This window comes from Aphelocoma coerulescens, chromosome 9, assembly GCF_041296385.1.
Source record: "Aphelocoma coerulescens isolate FSJ_1873_10779 chromosome 9, UR_Acoe_1.0, whole genome shotgun sequence".
Classification (NCBI taxonomy): Eukaryota; Metazoa; Chordata; class Aves; order Passeriformes; family Corvidae; genus Aphelocoma; species Aphelocoma coerulescens.
The window spans coordinates 18,657,480-18,676,712 of record NC_091023.1 but is presented as its reverse complement, the minus strand read 5'-3'; the positions used below and the strand labels follow the sequence as shown (position 1 = coordinate 18,676,712).

At 40.5% G+C, this 19,233-nt stretch overlaps 1 protein-coding gene across 15 annotated transcripts in view; it reads right to left on the bottom strand.

The window, feature by feature from the left end:
* MCF2L2 (MCF.2 cell line derived transforming sequence-like 2) overlaps positions 1-19,233 on the bottom strand; it is a 156,304-nt gene that overhangs the window by 79,707 nt on the left and 57,364 nt on the right. For all 15 annotated transcript variants that reach the window (XM_069024090.1, XM_069024098.1, XM_069024099.1 and 12 more), the window contains 8 exons: positions 16,536-16,652; positions 13,186-13,335; positions 12,049-12,173; positions 10,391-10,505; positions 9,622-9,741; positions 8,896-9,087; positions 8,359-8,550; positions 7,777-7,954 (listed from right to left, as the gene is read on the bottom strand). In XM_069024090.1, coding sequence (XP_068880191.1) covers positions 7,777-7,954; positions 8,359-8,550; positions 8,896-9,087; positions 9,622-9,741; positions 10,391-10,505; positions 12,049-12,173; positions 13,186-13,335; positions 16,536-16,652 — 1,189 coding nt within the window. The remainder of the gene's footprint in view (positions 1-7,776; positions 7,955-8,358; positions 8,551-8,895; positions 9,088-9,621; positions 9,742-10,390; positions 10,506-12,048; positions 12,174-13,185; positions 13,336-16,535; positions 16,653-19,233) is intronic.

The window sequence follows — 19,233 nt, the reverse complement described above, 5'->3', positions numbered from 1 at the left end:
TTTTGTTTTAGAGGGTTTCACCAAGTTTAATATTTTGAAATGTTGGGAGTCTTGATAGTCATTAATAACTTTTTCTTCTTTGGGAGAAGCTGAGGGATACAGCAAAAAAGATGCAGACATCTTTGAATGAGGAGGACATAGTATCAAAGGTTTCATGTAGGAGAGGGCTGAACGCTTCAAAAAGAAACACCTTAACAAAGTTTCAAATGCCCTTGTCATTAAGGTCTTCTTTTAAAGCAGTTTAAAAAAAGGCAAAAAGAAACACATGGAAGCACCCCAAATTCTATTCAGTTAAAAAGACAACATATCAGTTTCAACATAGCAGTTTTCTCATCATATCAGACAATAATAATGAAGCTGGCATTTCTTCTACCCTGTGTCTTTTCAACAGCCTTCTCACACAGCTGGGAAGAGAACTAATTAAAGCAGCCTCTCTCCAAATCTTCCCTAAATCTTCTTGGATTAATCCGATGCTAAATGACATAAGGACTTGGCAATGCCCATTTCATGCCTGTTACCTCCTCACAATGACTCTATACTAGAAAGTTTCCTCAAAGGAACAGTGAAATCTGGCAGTCACCAGCAGCTATAATCAACTGATAGAGGATTCTTGTGGTTCCCAGGACTGAGCTGAAATGCAAATGGTCTCTTTTTGGCTCTTCCATCACTCTTTCAGAATATACAGCAGGAGATTTGTTTTGATTTTGAGCACTAGTTTCAACAAATGCCTTTTTCCCATCCCCAAGCAAGTTTTCCCTGAAGTAGTATTTGTTCTCTCAAAGGTATTTTTAATCACCCAAAAAGCAGTGTACTGACATTTTGGAACCAAGAGAACAAAAAGATGCAAGATGCAGCACATAGAAGCTATTGATCCCAATTGTCAAACTTCTTCATACCTTTCTAATCTGCAGGGAGGGTGACTGCTACTGTTGGCAAAACCAGAATATTTGGGAAGTTTTCAAATGGGTCCTTTTATGTGTTTTCCCATGAATCTCTGAGTAAGGTTTCTAAAAGCATCAGTAAATTCACCCTTTTCTGTATTGATGCACCCTGGAGATTCTATTTAGCCATAAATTGTCACCTACCACAATCATGACAAAACACAGGCTGTGATTATACCTATTACACTAGAAACTATTATATCCTCGAGCCTCTCCCAGCTATATCCTATTTATACCTTGAAAAAACAGCATTAAAAAAAATAAATCTAAGAGTTGGTCTCCAAGACACTGTTTCATACTCTTACCCACACCTGAATACCCTCGATATGCTGCCAATATCTAGCTGCCCTGTCTAAATCCGAGTCCAGTCCATTGGGTTGCTCTACCAAGCTAATTCACAAATTTTATGGATGTGTTGTGGAAATAAAGGGAAGCGAAGGAAAGAACTTCAGAAAACATGAGAACTTTTGCTTAGAAGAGCACAATCAGCAATACCAAGTTGTTTGACTTATTCATTAATCAGAAAACTTTGTATCTTCAAGGGATGGTTGATACTGACACGAAAACCCTGCTGAAAGCAATCAGCAGAAAAAGTGGAAATCAGTTACAACTTTGATGTCTGGATCACAGCTTGCAAGCTCAGACAGCCCCAGGTGATCCAGGAAAGAGAGCACAGGGCAGTTTAAATGGAAGATGACACATTCACAAGAAGCCAAACTGCAGGTGCTCCTTGATCCAGCAGCAAATTACTCAGGTCAGTTCACAATCTGAGTCTTGGCTTCTTCAGTGTGACATATTTCAGAAAAGGAGACAGGTACAAGATAAGAAAGGAGTCAAATTCAACTGTGTATATTTCAGACATGAATTTGATTCATACTGACACAGTGAACTTCCCTTTCCAATTTGACCCAGAAACAAACTGAAAACAGGAAACAAGCTGCTTTGGTTATGCTCTGGAAAATTCTTCAGTTATTCACTGGCCCATAGTCTGAGACTGCTGCATCTCACTGCATTTAAGTAGTTTCTGGAGCAGTATAGAAAGAAACAGCCCAAATAGCTGCTAGTTATTATTGTACTAATTACTGTGGAACTGGAAATATAAGGGAAACTCCCTTATAAAATTCAGTACAGTTGGCTGTTTCAAGGTCAGTACAGTATTTTATTGCTGAAGAAGCTGAAAATTAAAGTGTTGAGCTGCCTACTGAAAGAATAAAGGCACAGGAACAATGGAAAACAATAAATTATCTAATGTCTGCATGGTTTCAAGGTTGTTTTCATCCTAGTGTTTCACAGTACTCCTCTGGATGATACATAATGATTATTTCATTTTTAATTCATTAATATTTTAAATTGCTTGATGCTGCTTTTAAAGCAAATATTGTTAAAGGGCATTGTAAAGCAGTGTTTGGGTCTGTCACTTGCATTCACCTGGAGCACCACTACACTTTTCCAGTGGGGCTTTAGTACTGCTTACCAGATTTTTATTAAGAAGTCACACGACAAGTATGGAATCACTGTTGTATTATTTAGCCTGCAGCAAATGCTAAAGTGGGCTGCACTGACACTAAACCTGCTAGAAAATGACAGAGACTCGTGCTCTGTTTTGCTTTGCAGACTTTCCATCCCTCTAAGGCTGAAATAAATTCAGTGAAGAAAACTTGTGCTGCTTGTGAGAAAAGGCTGTGGTTTCACCCATTTCCCCCCTGCTCCTGTGTAGGGAAGCAGGCAACCTCTCTCAGGTCTCATCTCCTACGGAGGGGCTACATCCCCCACTGAGAGACAGACAGAACTGCAGGCAGCTCCCAGGTGCTCAGACACAGCTGGATTAGTTCACCTGGGTAACTGGCCCTAAGTTTGCTCCTGCTAGAATAAGTGCAACTCATTAGCTAGCAAGAGACATGGGCCACAGTCAAGGGTTAGGATACATACCTGCCACCTGTAAGATATTCCAAGCCCCCCTCAAGTAAATACCATGCTTTAACATTCAGCTTTGGGGGGAATTTCCCCATCACGTTTTCCCATCTGTTTTCTCTATGAGTTAGTGCATTCTCACTAATTACCTACAGAATCAAAGTCCTTTGGCAAGAACAAGCATGGAAACAACTAGTCTGCTAAACTTTATTGGGGCTTGCTGCTTGTGCTGTCCAATAGGAACATGAGTTTGAAGATAATTAGTGGCTTAATAGCTGTTTTGAATGCTGGTGATGACAAAACAGAATGTTTAGGCAGCTAAAGAAACACCAGAGCAGCTATGGTTTATCACTTAATGGCTTAGGGCAGAAAGACTTTGCCATTCTTAGGCAATATAATTTAGGCTTCTTTGCTCTAGCAAAATTTCTGTCAAGCCCCCTGAAAATCTGCTGATATAAGAAGCACAGAGCGAGGTTCCTGGATGTGTAATATTCTACAAGAAGACACTACTTGCTTTCCTCAGACTGGCCCAAGTGTAATAGCAGCCCCACAGTCACAAAACTGAAAGCATCTTTTCCTTTTTTCAACTTCATTTATAGAAATATACTGAACCATAGAAAGTAGTGGTTTCTCAAACCATTAATGAAAATCACATGCACCATCTCTTCAGAGTCAGCTAACCTCTCAGCAGCCTCACTCCCCCTGCACACATCCCCAGATGCTTGCAAGACATTCTTCCTTTATCCTCTGTCCAGATGTTATTGGTTAGTGAGTGTTATGCACTAGTGACTGTGAGGAATGCTGGATTGGATCCAATGAGCAGTTGTATACATTTAACTGAGATGGAACCAGCTTAAATTTTATTATTTAAAGAACTGAAAAGGCTCCAGCTGTGTTCCCCCCTAAGGAATCTTGTATTCCAAGTTGGCCTTCTAAGATGCTTGTATGGTGAGTCATGGATTTTGTATGTGCAATGTGCTGTTAAACATGCTATTCGTTTAACAAACTCACAGAAATTTTGACATCCCTGCTCCTGTATTTCACATTTTTGTTGCACACAAAGAACTCTCTAGGTGAGTATTTTATAGCACTTTGTGCTGCCATGTTCCAACTCTTGCCAGAAAGGTAACTAAAGCAAGACATTTTTCCTAACCATGGTCACTGAGATGGCTAAACCATCTTTTACTGAAATTTTCCACAAATGTGTGAGGCTGAAGAAGATAGCCTTTGGGAAAGTTTCATTTCAAAAAGTTAGAGTTTGGGAGCATTACAAGCAAATTAAAATAGATAAATGCTAACTGCAGTCATCCCTAATGGCATGTATTATCCTTTACAGTTCAGTAGTGCATCTCGCTGTGCCTGACAGACTGTGTGGTTTGACTCTGTGGACTTATTCCAATTCACTCCCTGCTAAGGAGTTTTGCACAGAAATGCAGAGAACAAATATGTAGTCAAATCATCAAAAATTATGCCCTCAGAAGTGAATCAGAGCAAAAATATTTCCCTACCAAGTGCCACTTCTTTCCTCCCAACACACATAGGGACAAATTAAGCCATTAGCAGTATTCAAGCAGTTTCCATTGGGAGTAAACAGAGTTCTCCTTAAAATATGGTGTCATATATGCTACTTATATATTTTCAAGGCTCATATTATAAAAAGGTCAGCAGAGATTTCTGCCTTTTCAGGGTTAATCTGTGAATAATATTTAATCAAGTTCTCACAGCTAAAACATGCACCAAATAGAGCCGGCACAGATTTTTCAGCATCATGGTAATTCCAGAACTAGTTCTTTAGTCTTGAACAGGCCTGTCCCTGCAAAATATAGAAGTCCACTTATGAAACCAGAAGCTTCAAGCAAAATTTGGATTAATCTAAAATTTTGCTTCAGAGTTTCCAGACCCACAGACAAGTGTTGACTGAGGGAGAGTTTATGGTGCAGCTCTGAGCTGCCTTTCTGGATCTTCACTAAGCTAAAAGATTGCAGAGGGTCACCAGAAACCATAAGGACATGGATGTGAAACTCTGACAGTCATTTCCCTGACAGAAACCTGCCCTTTCTCTCAGACATGCTATCAGCTCTGCCTGTGTGCAGAAAATCCATCTCTGCCTGTGTATTTGTCCACGTAAAATGGAGAGTCTGACAGTTACAATAATGGAGTATTTCATGTCTGACCCTTCACATCTGTGAAGATTTTTCCATCAGCACCCTGAATTGGATTTAATTCTCCCTACCATTCCTGTTAGGAAAATGGATAGTCAGCAAGGAAAAACAAAACAAAATCTATTCTGGAACAAATGTAACTTCTTTTCCTTTCACAGACCAACCATCGCAGTGCTGCCATGGTATTGTCACTCTGCTGCCTGGGGACAAAAGCCTTTCCTTCTGGTCTTCTGTTCCTGTTTACCACATTTTATTGCCTTTGCTTGCCTTTGTATTTACACAGTCTAGGACATGGTATTTTCCAGTTGCCATATTCTATTTTGCAAGCTTTAGAAATATTCAGGTACATCCAGGGTAACAAATAACGAATGAGTTATAAAATATGTTTTGAGAAAGTGCTCTAAGCCTCTCTCATGTTTCCAAGATGTTACTCAATAAATTCTCTCCGTAACTAAATGCTGATAGTGCATTGATGCCATGAATGTTAAGAAAGGACACAGAGGAAAGTCCAAAAGAGGGTAGCTTCAAGAAGAGCAGAATTTCACAGCCTCATTTTCAGGCTTGGAATAGGACTCAGTGTTCCTGTTTCTATTCTCAGACACGTTTCATAGTCAGACTGAAACATCTTGGTGAATTCCTCAGTTTACCTGTGCTTCAGTTTTCTTTCCGAAAAAAAGAGGTTAAAATACTGACCAGTATTTACCAAGTGCTTTGGCATTCTGAGGGAAAGGGCACTCCAGAATTTCAAAGTATGATTCTTTGTAGCAGACAACTGGATAACACCAAAATGATTCACAAAGAATATGTGAATATAGAAGCACTATTCATAGCTGTTAAAGTAACTGATTGTGAGTCCCTGAATAACCTGTAGATACACAGGCTCTTCTGAAAGAGAAATACTCTGGGTCAGTCACCCTCATGACTGAATGAGATGGCAGAGTCTACTTATCAATGTCTGAACAGGAGTGGGTTGCACTTTGCACCTCCTCACAGAACAATCAGCATAACATTTTAAAATAAATTTCACCTACCTATTCTTTTGCAATGGGACATTAAAGGCTAAGCCTTGTCACACACTTGTCCTGTATTGGGTTGTATAACCATGAACTGCAATTCAAGGGACAGAGCAAGGGAGCATCTCATGATTTTCTGTGAAAGAATTGATAGTATGGGATGGGCTCTATGGACAAGAATCAAAACTCAGAGTACTAGTGACTATTCTATAAGGTTCTATTTATACCAACAATTTCATTTAAAAACCTGCAATTGTTCTAAAATTACAAGAAAGAAGTTCAAGAAAGTTCAAGGGACTGCATGCATAAACAGAACTGCAAGATTAGCTTTTAGCCGGAAGATGAAGTTTCACGATAGGTGAAAGCCATCCTAAAACTGTGCTGCCACTGAGAGGAACTAACTGATTCTGACCTGCTGACCCCATAATCCCATTTTTTGCAACTTCCTTTGCTTCAGCACTAGTGGCCATGCAGTGAGGAATCTGATGAGCTCTGACATTAGTGCGGCCTGGAGAAGGTGACTGGGCTGTGTGATCTCCAGAGCTCCCTGCATTTCTGTAACTCATGCAATGGGAAAATAACTACTACAGTTTTGCAGTCCGTTTAGTCAGTTTTCAAGGCAAATCACAACTGCTCCAGCAAACTGACTGCCCACCCCAGTGCAAGAGGGGAGCACATTGCTGGAGGATGTGTGTGTGGCAGAGCAGGACCTCTTCACAGGCATTGTGTTCTCAGCTTGCCTTTAACCAATAGAGAAGCTGAATCTTGAGGTAGGAGCTGTACATAAAACACACAGCTAGCATGGTTTGGGGGAAAAAATGAACAGATGTCAAACTGGCATGGGAACAGGAAGAAGGTGATTTTCCTTTGGAAGAAAGGATGAATGTTGGGGAGCAGAGGAGAACAGGGATATTGGTGTGACTTTCTGCTGGTATGCCTAGAAAGCAAAATGGTCAGGCTACTGACCATCCTAATCTTGCTGTTGAGAAAGCAGCTTATTGAAGCTCTTCATGCAAGTAAGGGTTTTTTTCAAGGTTTTTTGCTAAAGGTTTCCCTTTTAAGCAGCACTAAGGTTCCAAAGGGACAACCCTTTCCTGCCACCAAGCACAGAGTGGCGGGTCTCCACACTGTTTCAAATTAGCTTCAGGCACGTTTCTTTTTCAGAAAATAGCTATTTTGGTTAAAGGCACATGCTAACCTCAACCAACTTTCAGTAATTTCCAAGCAGAAGCAATGCTCAGCTCCTACAGTTAGCAGAGGACAAGGTAGAAAGGGAACTCACATCTATGTAGAGGGGAAAAAGCAAAAATTCCACAAATAAGTCAGTGTCAGTAATGAACTCTTAATTTTGCCAGTATCTGATTGAACCCTGAAGAATTGTGAGCCTCAAAGCTGAATATTCACATTACAGTATCTGAAATGTAAAAGAGGTTCTCATTCTTATATTGCAGGCTTGCATTGACTACTCTGGCTTGGGTATTTGAGAATTAGCAATATAAGAAACACTGAAACAGTATAGAAATGTGCTCTGTAGATTAGATCTAGGAAGAGAAGCCTGATGGGTTTTTTTGATTCACCCTTGTTTGTATGTTTGCAGTGACAGACATTTCATATTCATTTTTAATAGTTGGACCTACAAGGCTGACACTGCCCATCAAATTCAAGTGTTCACTCTGATAACAAAAATCAAACCATGACCATGTGGACAAATCATTGGAGTGAGTCTGAAAGCAGCTGCTCATGGCCTACCTACTGCTGCTGGTCTGGTAATCTTTGGTGATGCTCGCTTTGGGGAAGATTCAGGATGTGGAGCAACAGGTTGTACTGGCCGGGTCTGTTTGGCTGCCAGCTTCTTCAGACTCACTTGCCTCTTGTCAAACATTTCTTGTACATCTTCGAGTTTTTGTACGATTCTTTGGGCATTGGCCTTGACAAAGAAAATGCAAACAACAAATGGTTGTCAGTGCTGGACAGGGCAAGTGAAGAAAGGACTTGTATTTCCAGACTCAGACTAGAGTTGGAGATCACACTGTGCTACAGTTTATTGCAACCCAGTCCCTGCATTCTGCCCAGATCACAGTTTCACTGACCAACACATGGTGACTCAAGCAGTGTTTCTAGCACTGCTCTTAATCAAATGACGTATGTGTTGCATGACTACTCTTATGAGTAAAACTTTATGCCACAAATGATCACCTCTGTGCCCTTTTGGAGTAGAGAAAGAGGCATATTTTAGCAGACTCAAATATATAACCCAGTACAGTCTCATGGACAAAGCAATCGGAAATTTTTAACTTCTAAGTGGGCACATGCACATCTGAGGGGTTTTACCTTTATTTCAGGGGTGAGGATCGTGTCAAACTGATTGTAGAACTCCTTTGGGTTGGAGAGTTGGTGTTCCTTAGCTGTTACCAAGAACTTCTCAATTTCAACCAGTGCAGTTTCAGCTCCCTCTTGTGACTGGCACTTGTCCACAGCTTGGGAAGCTAAGAGGTAGATTCCAGCTTCACACCATTGGCTTGCCTTTAAAGAAAAATGGGGAAAGAAGGACTTATCATCCCTGACAGTCCATGTTGTCAAGTGTTGCTTCTACTCTATGAAAAACTGATTTGCCCTAACATGTCATTAAAGGAGATCAATGTTACTCATAGGGTGCAGCAGTTCCTGCCTACAAGTCGCCCCACCAGGATATGCAGAACTGAACTTCTGAACTAATGCAAAGCTCCAATATTTATAGTAACATTTACTGAATGAAATGGAGAAAACCCAAACACAACTTTTTATCTTCATCATAATTACCTGAGTTTATAAAATCATTCATTTTTAGTAGAACCTTGCCAGGGCTGTTATCTGAGAAGGTTCACTCACCTTATCTAACTGCTTATGCAGCTCAAGAGACTTTCCCAAAATATCATACTTTTTCTTGGTCTCATTGGTAAAGTCATCACAAATCCTCCTGAGTTCAACACACTTTGGTCTAATGGAGTCAACTGCATAATGGTTGTTTTGGATGAGCTGTTCTCCATGGAGAGCTAGAGACTGGGCCTTCTCCAAAGGTTCCTGTGACATTAATGAGAAAAATCCAAAGTTAGAATGACATGCATAATAAGGACAATCCATCTCTGTAACCCCTGCTGTAGCCTGGGGGTAAAGGTATGGAATATTAATATAGCTGATATGTCTTACTTTATATTTACATTGAAGGCCAACTTCAAGGTCAATAAGTTAAAACTCATTGACTTATTGAAACTTGAGAGGTTCCATCTGAACCTCAGGAAGCACTTTTTTGTTGTGAGGGTGACCAAACACTGGAACAGGTTGCCCACTGAGGTTATGGAGCCCATTTCTTCTTTCTCACATACTGGGAACATTCATTATACAAAGTTTTTCCCCTGTTTTTTTCCCTAGCTTTCCAAGTAATGAACTGGAATTGGGTCTGAACAACCCTGGCTTCTGGAAATTAGGATCTGTATTTTGCAATTTAAAATGACTCATGAGAAGAGAGCAAATATGGACAAAAAAAAAAAGACGGTGACAAAGAAGTGTCTAGAATACCATGTCTGTAACAGCTAGAACACTAAATTGAATGCAAACCTGTCCTTTCTCTTCCAGATGTTTTTGTTCCTTTAGGAGGTTCTCAACTCGAGCCACACTGTCTCCAATGTCAGCAAAACCTGCTTGTGTTTCCATGAGGTTATCCAATGTCAGTTTTACCTAAAAACAGCAACAACAAAAACATAAAACCAAAACAAAATAAACCCACCCAAAACCCCATCACAAGGTACTGATAAAAATTGCAACAAACATTCACCTGTGTCTTTGAGAAGAGTCTGTATCTCAAGTTTAGTCTTTCAGCTTGTTCCAAAATGGAAATGCCCAGGAATAAATCAACAACCAACTATTCTTCAAAGAGTTTCCCTGCTTCTCACTAATTAGGCCCACAAAGTTTGGACAACCTGTAACTGCAGAGTTTATATTACTCCAGAATCTGTATTACTCCAGGCTCTGGGCTGACCTTTGGGCTTCCTGAACTGTATTCCCTTGACTCTGGTGGGATTGGCAACTTAACATCACAGAAGAAATTATATTTGATAACTTCACACCTAATTGCAAAATTATTTATCAAGAAGTTGGTGTTCTACATTTTGGCCTCACAGTCTGGCACTTTCCTCACTGTGTCTTATTCAAGTGTTGTAAGACATCTGAAAGCTGCCAAGGCTTTAATTTTTGAATATTCATTTACTATTTCATAATGAAGGGCTTCTCTCCCAACCTCCTTTTTGGATCACCAGCATATTCTAAGTATGGGTAGAATTTGACCTTATTTACCAGAGAAGGCTAGACAGCATGAACAAAGAAATACCTCTCTAAAATCATGTTCAAAGTGTCGAAGCTGCAGGCACTGTTCTAGTTTTAGATGATGCTTGGTCCAAAATTGATCAAAAGCCTTTTCTGTTTCATCCAACTGAGCCAACAACCTGTTAAGAAATTATAATGAACACAGTGTACTTATTTCCTATAGTTCATTCTTTTAAGTTACAGTAATTGATGGCAGAAAGCAGAGCAGGGAGATGGTGGGGAGCCCTACACTTATGTAAGAGAGTTCTGTGTCAACTCTCCCTTAAGCAAAAGAGAATGAAATTTGCAGTAGGACAGGCAGGAATGTGACAGATGAGTGACAACTACACAGATCTACTGTGGCAGTTACTGTCCTGCCTCCTGAAGTGCAAGAGGGACTCAGAGCTGCTCCGTGTGCTGGCAGCCAAGGGCAGCTGTGCCTCCCTAGCTTCCACCCAATGCTTCAAAGGTAATTCATCCCCAGCTGATGCAGATTGAATATGATGCAATTATTATTTTATGGAATGATTAAAGCAGAACTCTACAACTTGCTAATTTTCTTCACCCATCAGAAATAGGCAAGGACTGAATAATTTTTCCCAGTCCATTAAAAACAATAGATTGGAAGCTCATAATGACTCCCGTGGACATTGTTTTACTTTGTGTAAATGATGAAACATTTATTTGCAAAGACATTAATATCAAGGTGTCACATCTTCAGTAAAATATCTGACACCAGGCTAGTGAGTCATCCTCACAGTTTCTCAATGATCCATTAATTACAAAGTAGAACAGTTTTAAACAAGTAGAAAAAACAAAAAGGAAGTGTTCTCTGAATATCTTGTACTTCAATGAATGGGCACTCTTTGGGCAGGTAGGGAATCAGTGAGTGCTGAAGTCATCAAGTTATTGAGGAAAATGCCAATAGCTCCCTCCTATTCCTTTCAAAAACATATTTCTGTTTTCAAACTGTCCCTGAAAAACGTGTTTTTAATCAAAGCTAGTCATTGAATTCAAGATGAATTAGCAAATTCCTTTGGGATGTTTAAAGGATTTTAAAGTATTCAGTGAAAAATATCAGCTCAGCTTTACTTTTAGCACCTTTGTTTCCAGTGAATGCAGTCACACTGAAACCCTAGCATGGCATTTCTCTTTCCACTGCATCACATGGCAAAGCAGAAACTTCTACATGGTGACTAAAAGCTTCATGGTAATAACTAGCATTGTAGGAAGGAAAAGGGGGTTCTCTCTGTGTCTCTGCAGCTGTGACACTCAGTATGTTTCAGGTCTCATCTTCATCTGTTCCTCCCCCAGAGTTTCCACGGACACTCCCAAGCATACCGCCCTCTCATCTCACAGAGATTCAGGTGCCACTTTCTAACCAGGCACAGAAGTTTGAAGGACATACATGTTGTGGGGAAAGTAAGTCCCATGTTAAATCTTCACCCAGGCAGTTAGTGGTCTGACCAAAAATTACCAAGAAATTCAGGACTTCTTTGAACTTGCCTTGACAGTTTAATCAAGGAACTTCCTCTATTCCCTTCTCTGACTTACCTATCCAATAAATCCTGAGTAGGTGAACCAGTGGTAATTTATAACCTGCATATTTAAATTATTTAAATTACACTTGCATCTCTTAGGAGTAAATTAGCAAGTTGCACAAGATAATCTAGCTCCACTGACCTTTCCACTGTGGCCACATTTTCCAGTTCATCTGGACTGAGTTTGCTGTTGGCACTTCGGGTGACTGGCTCTCGGATGCATGTCAGTAAGGTGGCCCCCTGCTTCACTGCTAGTTTCAGCTCATCCTGAGGGGAAAAATAAAAGCCAAAAACCAAATTATACGTACTTCTAACAACACTCACATCTCTTAGATGACAACATAGTAATGATAAAGGAAGATTCTTTCATGGGTACAAAATACTTGAAACAAAATACAAATGCTTACCAAAGATGATATGTTTTTCTAGCAAATGCAGAGACCTAAATCTGTTCACTTTGAATAGTAGATCTATTTCTGAGAAAAGGAATAGAGTAATTTCTGGGCAGACTGCATATCTGACCAGGCTACTCGCAGAATAAATTATTCTACCATAAATTGAATGTATGCTGTAGATTGTGAGCTGAGAGACTGGGCTGAGACATTGCACTTCTTAATGGAATTTCCTCAAACAACATTGTGACTTGCTGAGCCATAGTACATCAGCTATAAGAAGTCTTCCACAGAAGTGTCTTCCCAGCATGAAAGATGAGCAATAAGAAAGACAATGAGGCTCAAACATTAACTTGTCAGCTGATGAATCCCCACATCATTGCACACTTCTTCCATAAAAATTGTTCTTGTGCTAATATATCTTGAGTAGTATTTTTAATCTTGTGTTTAAACTAAGGCATTTGTTGACAGCTGTAATATTTACTTCTGAGCCTTACTCTGCAAAGCTAAACTAGCCCCAACTTTTTTTTTAAACAAAATGACAGTCACCATCTGGTTAGATCATTCTGTCTTTCCTGACTATCCTCACAAATTTTCTCTGTTTCTGCTACAAAATAAGTTTATTCTTTCTGGTGAACTCTTCATCAGGATTCCAGATGTGATCCCATCACTCCCTCTCACACAGTGGAAGTGACATTTCCACATTCTACCATTCCTGAAGCTGTAAAATATCCTTTTCCACAGCTGAATCAAATCGACCTCCTGAACCCAGGTTTCTCTCCTCCTCAGTAGGTTCCAGACAATGGACTGCCGAGTGATGGCAGAAAATTTTGTTAAATCAGAACTCATTTACTACACTGCTGGAGCCATCACGGGGCAACAATCACCTTCAGCTTGCTGTGGTGGTCGGTGTGTGAGGACAGAAGCTCCTCGGTGCACTGCACATCGTTGGGAAGTTCAGTCTCTGCTAAGTCTGTTCCAAAGGTCTGTAGCATCTGTGCTGTTGTTTTTACTGTCATTGCAAAGTTTTCAATAGCCTGGAAAATCAAGAGCATGAAGTCACAGATTCGTTATTTACCCTTAGCCCTTTAACAGCACTTCGTGCTTCAGGCACAGTGTGCTGCAAGCGTTACATGCCTGTAAAGCTGGTCACGTTGCCTTTTTTTGGGTGGATGTGCTCAAAGCTACAAATTAAACCATGTGTCACAAATGACCTTTTCACGGGTCCCCATGTATTGTCACCTCTGTGGGCCAAGGGGGAACTCCCAGAGCTCAGCAGACATAATGAAACCACAGGGGACATCATCTTCAAAGCCAGGCCTGGAACTTCAGATCCTCTGCCCATGCTTGCTGGGAAATTCTGCTGCGTTTAAAATTTTAATTAAGGCTTTATTTAAGTTGAGAACACTCCTAAAATATATAGGCCAAAGCCTTTCTATTTATACAGCCATTGTTCATTCAGCAGTCATCTGTCTTCCCCTGACTTCTGAATAAGTGCATCTACAACTTGCCTATCTGTACGAGATGCATTCTAGTCACTTTTTCCCATCTGTCCACGCTAGTACACAAATACAAGAACAAGCAACTGAAAATACAGTTAAAATGCATAAATTCATTGGAACATTGCTGTTTCTTTATCACTTGGGTGCACCAACACAAAACTCGTCAGAAATCTGTGGTTTTAATGAAGAATTGGGAAGTGAGGAAGGCTAAAAAAAACAGTGCTGCCCTTAGATATGAGTAAAATGTTCAGACCTGTGACACGTGACTAAAACCTTTATATCTAGTAGCAAGCAACTGCATGGGATGTTTTTTCATGATCATGCTCAAATTTTGGGGTGACTGTGTTGTTCTGTATAGTTCTTTACTCTTTGTACTTTTTGATCTAACCCCCCCACTGGTTTGAGTCAGTCAACAAGCACTGGGGATGCTCTTACACCCAATCAAACACTACATAGTTGTTGCACATTGCATTCCTTTCTCCAGCAATGATGGGTATTCATTGTTTGCAACCATGACAGATGAAATTATGCTGTGGGCTCAGTGAAAAACAAACTGGAGGTAGGTCATCATTCAAAAGGTGTAGAGAGAAATTACAGTCCACATATGTGATCTGAAACATGCCCCCCACTAAACAATGCTAGCACAGTTCAAGCCTCCTTCCCTTTCCCCCCATAAATTCATGTCTGCTTTCAACACAAGCAGTACAGACCCACACATGCTCTAGCTTAGTGTTCAGCAGCTATATCCTGCTGTTCTCAGCACAGAACTACTGGATTAGAGTTGACTGAAATGTCACACTTCTGACTGCAACACAGACATGGCCATCCACAACCAAAGGCCATTTACAGAAAGCCAAAAATGTGCTCTGTGGGTAAGAAAGTTCATAGGCTCCTGGCAGCCAAGAAAGAAGAGCAGAAACCGTGAACGATGCAAGGAGGTTGCTGTGTCACTGCCATTTAGCCAGAGTTTAAAGCTCTCTCAGAAGAAAAGCACTGGCAGGACAAGATATGAGAACACTGAGAGAAGCAGAAAGGGCATGAGGACCACAGCTCAGCCAGACTGAAAGTCAGATTGTTTCAAGGTGCCATGGAAGCCAACACTTCCCTGATGACAGCCTCTTATCCAGCAGATATTTGTTGGCTGACTGCACCATGAACTTATCAGTGTTTCACTTAATAGCATGCTTGCCCCCACTCTCTCCTGTGTATATGAGTAATAAATTCTTTCATATACTTAAATTACATCTGTGGGTTGTTTTTTTTCAAGTCTCTGTGCTTAGTAAAAGTTTTTCCAACTAATTTAACCAAAATCTCTGGGGATTACATCGCCCTACTCCCCTAAATCCTTGGCTCACTTTTGTTTCCATATTTTACCAAACTATATATTATTGTTTTATGCAAATCCCTGTCATTAATAAATAATACAACCTTTCATATGCCTCTTTTTATTCCCCTTCATATTTTCAAACCTTTTGCTGTTTGAAAGCTCATATAGATGATTCATTTCTTCACACTCCCCCTTCCTGTAAGGACAGTTTCATATTTTTGATACTTTTGACACATAAGCCTGTTCACCCATCGCAACCCTAACCTTATTATAGTCAACACAGCTATAAATGTAGAAAATTAATCTTAGAGGAAATTCAGATTCTATGTTTGCATATTTAGAAGCCTGAAATATTTGGTGGTTCTCAAGGAGAGTAAATTTAATTTTATAAGGACAGCAAAGCACCCAAAAACTACAGCAAGAAAGTGACAAAAGTGATTTGACTTAAATTACCTCAGAAAAGCTCTTTCTATGAGTGTTAGATGTAACCTGTCCATCAGCAACAACAGACTCAAACCCAGGGAACTCAGAACTTGGCAAAACATTGAGGCCCACATTAGATGTGGGATCTTATATACCAGTCTTGCAAGTAGACCCACAAAGAGGGATGCAAATGTTGTATAAATTCTCTGTGAAATGAATCAATTTTCCAGGATCATGACCCAGCTTAGTCCATGTTTGCTTAGGAAGAATGAGACAATATTTTATCTGCTAATGTGCCAGAGTTTGGAGTCTGTTTTTTGTGAATTGTCATCTTAACTGGGCACCATAATGAATTGTTTACACTGGTTTGAAGCAGACACTGAAATGCATTAACCAGCCCAAAAAGGGAACAAACAACCAAACCTGTACAAGTTTCCTCAATACAGTAAGAAGTATTTCTGCCTTCCTACTAACAACTGTTCTTCAGTTACCCAAAATAAGACCCAGCTGGAGTGCATGCTTGTACAGTATAGAAATGCAAAATAAAATACAGTGCCCTGAGTATTTTTATTCTCTTAAAAGCATGGACATAATTAATCATTAAAGTGAGACTTTTGACCTTACTTCTAACCTTTGTAAAGTCAGTAAAGTGCTAAAGCCTATTTTTAATTTCAGCTGAAGGCCTATGAAGCCCATCAATTACTTAAAAGGCAAGAGAACGTGCCCACAGGCCTTGCTGAGTAAGAATACCATGACACTGATAGGCCCTGGGCCAGGTGCACAGTGAGATACAATTACTGCTTCTATTACAGACTTTTGGGGAATTTGCCTTTCTCTATCTGAGTCCCAGATTTCCTCTTTCCCTGAGTCCCTAGCAGAATCCATAGGCTGTAATGCAACTGAAAAGTTCCTGCTTAATGGCTGTTCTGCATTTGTCACCTGGACAGCTCTGGTGTAGGTGTGTAAGAACAGCACCAGCACTCACAGTTCGGTGATGGATCCACTGGCTGTGGCCATACTCCAGGGTTCCTCCCAGCTCCCGGGTCAGCTGACTTTTGTCGATGTAGCCATGCAGATCAGAGACAGAATTTAACATGATGATCTGAAATGAATCCAAACACACTGGACTGAGAGAAATAACGAGCCTTTTCAATCATTGTTCCTAGGACCTGGGTTTGTCTTAATATATATGACCACTGTAGTTCCCCCACAGGCTGCCAGTTCTCATTTTGCATTTGCTCATGCCATGGCCACAGTTTATTTTCTCTATATTTTGCCTTCTCAATGTGTACATGGACATTCTTTAACTAATCTTGGTTTGACATCATCTTACTCCTTGCTAGGCTCTGTCATTCTGCATGCGCATCAAGAGCAAAAGTCTGGTATTGATAATGTTCACACAAACTTCCATAAAGTAATTTATTCTCTAGATAACTTTTATTTACAGAAAAATAGAGGCACAGGCAAGTTAAACAGCTTCCTCAACACCAACCACTTGATCCAGGGAAGTGCTGAAATGAAACCACTGAGAATAAGATTTTTCTTTCACTTTTCTGATTTTTTTGGCACTGTATGGTCACTGAATTCACTGGCATTTTTCCATTTAAAATCATAACGGAAGGGAAAGGAGAGATAAGCCTAGATCCATTTTTTTTTTACTTTAGAATCTCCTTACTGCTAGACCTGCTTGAAGAGAGCCAAACAAGATTTTAGTTCAGCTTCAGATAAGCAGCATTACCTTTTGGCAACCACTGTAAACTTGTCAACACAAGTGGTTACACAAGTAACACACATTTATTTTTGTTCCAACAGCTAGAAGATACGCCATGATTTCAGCAACAGAAGAACAAAATGTTGAGCACAAATGACAAAGAATTTTAAATAAATAAATGTCAGAAATACGTCAAATGTGTTACTTGACTCTGTTTAAAGAACGGTTAAGTGGCTCTGCATGTCAGCAGGCTCCAACGGAGCATGGTAAGTACATTGGCAAACACTGTGGACAATGAGATGAGTGCAGATGTATGGAGATAAGAGGATGTGTATTCTAGGCTAGTAGTCCTCTAAGAAAAGCCTGGAGAACAAACCTGAAGAGGTTTTTTGCTGATTTTTGTTACAGAATCTTTCTAGAATAATTCAGGTTGGCAGGAACCTCAGATCTCAAGTCCAGCTTTTTCTCAAAGCTGTGTCAGCTGTGAGATCAAACCAGGCTGCTCAGGGCTTTATCCACCTGGGACTTAAAACCATCCAAGGATTGAGATTGTACAACCTCTTTGGGCAGTCTGGTCCGCTGCCTGACTTTGTGGTGAAAACGTTTTTCTTTATATCAAGTCAGAACTGCCCTTGTTTCACTTTATGTCAGTTATTTCTTGCCCTACCATCATGCACAAGCTGGCTGCAGTGCCCAGTAACATGCTTGGAGAGACTGGAAAGCTGCTTCTATGTCATATTAACCCTCCTAAGCCTTCCCATCTCCAGGTTAGACAAGCCCAGTTCCCTCAGCATCTTCTTACAGAACACACGCTCCAAGCCTTGACCTTCTTGGCTCTCTGTTGACCTCACTCCAGTTTAGTATTTTTCTGGGGGTTTCCTGGGGGAACCAAAACTCAACAGGGTAGTCTCAGTGTGATTTAATTAGAGCCGAGTAAAGGGGGATGAGTGCTTGTCTCAACCTGTTGACTATGCTCCTGTTCATACTCTTCCTGTTGATGCAGGATGCTGATGGCTTCCTTTGCTGCCAGGGCACACTCTGGCTCATGTACAGCTTGCTGTCTTCCAGGTCCTTTTCCCCAGAGATGCTCCCCGCATAGTCAGGCTACAGGGAATTGTTGTCAACAACACAACTGTTGTGTTGTTGGAAGGGAAGAACATAGGTTCTTTCTGGAGGAAGAAAACCCTTCTAGAAGGAAAGTCTTTCCAGGTCACAGGACTTTGCTTTGTCCCTTGTGTATACATAACACAATAAGCTGGTCAGCCTGTTCCTTGAGTTTCTGTTCTAGTGGCCCTGTCTTGGAGTATATCAACTGCTCCTCCTGGTTTAGTGTCATCTGAACACTTGACAGTGCAGCCTGTTGCCCCGTCCATGTCACTGATCAAACAGGGCAGGTCCTAGCAGGTATCACTACAACACTCCACTTGTTGCCCACTTCCAGATAGAGCATGACCCACTACCATGGCCCTCCTAACCCATAATGAAACTAGTTTTTTAATCCATATGTAGTTGTCTATCCATCCAGACTTTAACCTAACTTGGCACAAGAATATAGTGGAGGATGCATCTGCTCCCAGGGACCTGTACAGGCTGAATATTTTCAAGTAGGCCCTCACTCTGTTCTTTTTCAATTCCAGCAGTTCATCTTCTCCTTGACTCCTGTCTTTAAACACAGAAACCAGGAGATCTTGTTGGTGAAGAAACTGAGGCAAAGAAAACTGAATATCTCAGCCAAAGTTAAAGGAAAAACTGTTCTCTGAATGTGTTATGAAACACTGTTCTGTATGATCAAAGCCAGAAAACTCAAAAAGCTTCATCATCTTGGAAAGGCCTCAGACTGGAACATGAAGTCTATGCACTAATTCTGAAGTGGAAATCATTTGAAAAAGTGAGTCTTAACTGCTTTGTAGCTCTTCCCCATCAGAGATGTTGCTGACAAGTAGGAAATCTTCTGATACACTTCAAACCTCTC